At 42.6% G+C, this 5015-nt stretch overlaps 1 protein-coding gene across 1 annotated transcript in view; it reads left to right on the top strand.

The window, feature by feature from the left end:
• LOC125195151 overlaps positions 1-2772 on the top strand; it is an 8141-nt gene extending 5369 nt beyond the window's left edge. The window contains exons 3-7 of the mRNA XM_048093343.1: positions 435-1045; positions 1165-1299; positions 1361-1448; positions 1538-1984; positions 2071-2772. Of these exons, the coding sequence (XP_047949300.1) occupies positions 435-1045; positions 1165-1299; positions 1361-1448; positions 1538-1984; positions 2071-2772 (1983 nt within the window). The remainder of the gene's footprint in view (positions 1-434; positions 1046-1164; positions 1300-1360; positions 1449-1537; positions 1985-2070) is intronic.
• The last annotated feature ends 2243 nt before the right edge of the window (positions 2773-5015 follow it).

The raw sequence follows: 5015 nt of genomic DNA, 5'->3' as shown, positions 1-5015 counted from the left end.
TTAATTTCTGTATGTTTTCCCTAATTTAACAAAGTTAGGGTTTAGGATGAAATTGATGAAATTTCGGACGATTTGTGTTGTTTTGTTGCCTATTTGTGTGTTTCACATGTATATAAATTCGTAAGTGATTCAATTTTTGATGAAGTTGGATTGTTGAAGTTGAATTTTTTGATTAAGTTGAATTTTTTGATTAAGTTGAATTGAAGTGTGTTTTTGAGTTGTAGTTGCGATTTAAGTTGAATTGTTGAGTTTTTATGATTAAAATTGAATGTTGATTAAGTTGGGTGATTCTTTTTGGTGATTATTTTGAAGCTGGAATGTATGTTGATTAAGTTGGAATGTTGGAATGTTGATTAAGTTGGGTGATTATTTGGGTTTAGAGTTTATGATTAAGTTGGAATGTTGATTCAATTTGGGTGATTATTTTGAAGCAGATGGCATCTTCAAGTTCTGAAGAACAGTTATGTTATGGACCTGAGGATCCATCATTACTCTTTCATCAAAACGAACACATTTCAGCCTCATTGTTGGCGAATGGCGCAACAAATGTGTTTAGAGTTCGTCGGACGGAAAGTAAGGTCTGGATAGTACAAATACATCCAACTGTGAAGCATTGGCTGGATGTATGGGGTTTCAAAGGCTTGTTGGAGTGTGGAAGGCCGATGAGGATAGACAACGAGCTTATCACTGCCTTGATCGAGCGCTGGAGGCCTGAGACACACTGTTTCCACCTACCAGTTGGAGAGGTTACTGTAACCTTACAGGATGTGCAAAGCCTGTGGGGCTTGAGAGCAGACGGTCGTGTTTTCACTGGCCGTGACTATCCTATCGGATATGAAGATTGGCCCAGCAAGTGTCGAGATATGTTAGGATGGATACCTGATGTAGAAAATGAAACGAAGCAGGGCGGTTTGTTAATGACATCTCTTATCCACCAAACGACGATACCGTTGGGAGATGGGTTGTATGATTATGTATACATGCAAAGGGCACGTATTCATGCGTTGATCTTGTTAGGAGGTCTTATTCTACCGGACACCACAGGGTGCAAGGTTTCATTTATGTGATTGAATGCCTTTGACGATGCCTTTGACGTGTCCAGTATCAGCTGGGGTAGCGCTGCCTTAGCGTTTCTGTATCATTATTTATGCGAGGCATCTGTAGGCAGACAGAGAAGAGATGTGGGTGGACCTATGGTTCTATTGCAGCTATGGGCGTGGGAAAGAATGTCCACATTGAGGCCATCCTTTTTGATATCGCCTATGCACACGCCGTATACCCCGTCTGGAGCCAAGTAATGTATTTTTAACTCACTTAACTATGTTTCTTTGACAACTTTTGACATAAATTTTTTGTATAGGTGGCACGGAGTTACTGAAATTGGAAATGCTCCCCGATATTCAGTAGCTCATTATCGTGATCAGTTATCACTGATTCGTCCCGGCCAGGTGAAATTTATTTTTGTTGTGTTAGTTAATGAATTTACTATTTTCTAAACTATGAAATTAATTTTGATATTTATATATTTTTTTTGTAGTTTCTGTGGACACCGTATGCAGATTGTATCCTGCCTGATTACTGCATTGATTCGACTGCATCCTTCTTGTGCGACACTTACTTGGTGTGTTGGTCATTTGTCGAGGCACACGAGGCTGGACGAGTTTGCCGACAATTTAACCGCTACCAAGGTATTCCTGAGTATCGTGATAGGATGCTAGATAAGGCGGGACATTTGTGTAAAAGTCACCGCCGTGGGAGGAAGGGCGCTGATTGGGCAAAGATACATAAATTCTACATTGATGAATGGGATTTGAGACACGACAGGTCCCAATCAACTTTTCACCATGCAACAGCGTCCGTGGAAGGTTCTTGTCATCAGGGCTATCTGGCGTGGTACAATAGGATCACAGTGTCGTACATAGTTCAACCTGGGACGCAGTCAACAGTTGGGATGAACGAGTCAGCCTCTTCGTTGAAATTGACGGTATGTTATGTTTTTGTACATAAACATGTATTTAGTTTGATGTTTGTATAGATTGATTGTAATGATTATATATTTGTATTATCTAGGTTGAAGCCCTTCAGGGGATATGGCATTTGACCTCTGAACATGACAACGACCCTCGGTTACGGCAGATCCGAGAAATAGCCACTGAGGCCCTTCGTGCGACGAACCATACTGATGTGATGGAGTATCCAGCTTCGCAACGGCGAAATGTGGCCATGCCGCCACGCCCACCAACTTCTCTTCGTCATGGATTGTCGGGTGTTCGGACGGGTGGACACGGGTGGACACGACAGCATAGGTTGTCGCAGCCGCAGCAGCCGCAGCCCGAGTATACGGTACCATCGCCACTGCATCCAGAATACGATCCCCCAGGTTGGTCTCAGTTGAGTGGTGCAAGCCACGAGCACTCGCAATGGGGAGCACGATCATCATGTGACTCATTCTTTGGCGGTGGGTCTGATTGGGACGCAGCGGTAGCAGGACGTGATCCATACTTCCAGAATTATCAAATTGTGGATCCGGTGGGGGAAGAAGAAGGCGAGAGCGAGGAAGAAGAGGTTGGGGAAGAAGAGGGTGGGGAAGAAGAGAGCGGGGAAGAAGATCACGAAGTAATATTTCGACCACCCACCGAGGGATCCTCACGACCAGCTGTGAAGAGTTCATCAAGTACGTTTGGGAAGGCTATGCACAATGTATTGAGGGGATTTTCAACAAGGAAGAACAAAGGGAAAGCTCCAACAAAATTCACGCCTTCGGGGAAATAAGTCTTTGGTAGAATAGGGGTTGGCATCATATGTTGTTATTTGTTGTTATTTGATGGTATATGTTGGTATATGTTGGTAGTTGTTGGTATTGAAACAGGTTTTGGCCACATATTTAAGGTGAATTCTTGCAAAAAAATTTTAAAAAATGACAATACAAAGTTTCGATTGTGATTTGCTTCCGTTTGAATATCAGTTACAGCATAATTGATAAAATACTCGAAATGACAACAATAGTCTGATACGCCCGGATTTTGCTTCCGTTTGAATAACAGTAGTTGTTTACTGCGTTTAATATTTTCAGTTTTCAAAAGTTTCCAAAAAAAAATTCTTGTTTCTCCAGATAGTAATTGAGTTCTAGTAGGAGATAGACACTTTGTGTACGTCTTCCCCGTGTTCGATATCCGGTACTAACCTTTTGCTATACTATACCTACTCTGTATACTTGCAGGTATTTATAGTGCAAATAAAAAGTGCATCATAGTCATCTGACATAACAACTGTCAACAAAAGTCAATCAAAATCATAATAACCGTCAACAAAACAAATTCAATAGTCATCTCACAAATGTTACAAAATAAACATAGTAACTATCAAACAAGATCCATCGCATATGCCCCAAAACAAATATCACCAACATTCGCCCTAGAAGCCATGCCATCTGTTGTCAGCATTTCCTGCAATTCAACTAAAATGTCAATACAAAACATAACATATCTCAAATACACAACTCAATTCCAAACAGATAGCAAATATATACCACACATTTACTGAACAGCACCGGCTGAGCAATTTCTTCGGTCATGCCCCTCTATCCCGCAATTTCTGCAACGGCGGGGAGCTCTCGGTGCATCTTCCTCGCGGACATCCATTTGATTAAGTATTCTCCTTCTTCTAACTCGGCCACGCGTTCTAGGAATCAACTGCTGAGGGGTGATGTGCAAATTCCATGAAGGTTCTACCCAATAATCTTCGTGTCTTGGTGCATCAAATGAAACTGGACCATAGTACTGCGACCTCCATGTACCGATGTAGTAAGACTCATCTATGAGGTCAATCATAACGTGACCTCTGTCTCTAGCAACAGCACAACCATGCGAACAAGGAATTCTCCACGTCTGCCACTTACCACAACTGCAACTCGAATCCAAATACTTGACTAGTTGAACATTGTTGCCCTTTGACACTCCCTTTTCTATTCTTCCTCGAGTTCGGACATGGTACTTCCCTATATCTCGGTCAATGACAGTAATGTAATGTTTTCGCCCCTTTGAGTCATTCTTAGCAAGCATGTCCCTCGCCCACGGGGTTAACTCACCTTCGGTGTGTTCTATGAGTGTCTTCTTCTGCACCCACCAACGTACCGTCCTCCAAAATGTCAAATCTACCAACGCTCTAATTGGCAACTCTCTCACACCCCTCAACACGTTGTTGTAGCACTCCGACATGTTTGTTGTGGCCACCCCCCATCTAAGACCACCATCATAGCACAGTGACCAACGTTCTTTTGTAATCGTATTGAGCTTTCTCACCGCACCATGGCTGACATCATTTAGTGCTCGACGTCTTCTGCCAAATTTACGTTCTTGAGTAGTGACCCCCAACTTCCAGATCATGGCCTTCACATTGGTGCCCTTGTGCTTCTTCAAAACATTTGCCCTCATATGGATCAAACAAAATTTATGGTGTATCTGCGGGGCGGTTGTCATGATTTCAGACTTCATTGCATGGAAGATTCCTTTATGCCTATCTGATATAATGCACACCTCTCGTTCGTATTTCACCACATGAGTTCTTAAATGATCTAAAAACCACGACCAACTGTCGTTGGTTTCTTCATCCACCACAGCATATGCAATAGGCAAGCATGTCTTGTTCGCATCAAAACCACAAGCAACAAGCAACTTACCTTTAAATCTTCCTCGGAGGTGAGTCCCGTCTATTGTTAACACCGGTGCGGCCTTCTGGAACGCATGTATTGCAGGCCCAAATGCCCAGAAAACATAGTTGAACACCTTTGTACGCCTCCGACTGAACAGCTCGTTGTGCTTCCACTCAACAATGGTGTCTGGATTCTGTGACTGGAGTTCAAGCATGTAGCTTGGCAACTGCCTAAATGATTCCTCCCATCCACCATATACAAACTCTATAGCCTTTCTCTTTGCATACCATGCCTTCTTGTAACTGATCGACACACCAAATCTGTCGTGAATATCAGCTATTATTGAGAAGACCTTGAAATCGGC

This window comes from Salvia hispanica, chromosome 6 (assembly GCF_023119035.1).
Source record: "Salvia hispanica cultivar TCC Black 2014 chromosome 6, UniMelb_Shisp_WGS_1.0, whole genome shotgun sequence".
Taxonomy (NCBI): domain Eukaryota; kingdom Viridiplantae; phylum Streptophyta; class Magnoliopsida; order Lamiales; family Lamiaceae; genus Salvia; species Salvia hispanica.
Note: the sequence above shows the minus strand (reverse complement) of the source record. Positions and strands in the feature narration are given on the sequence as shown.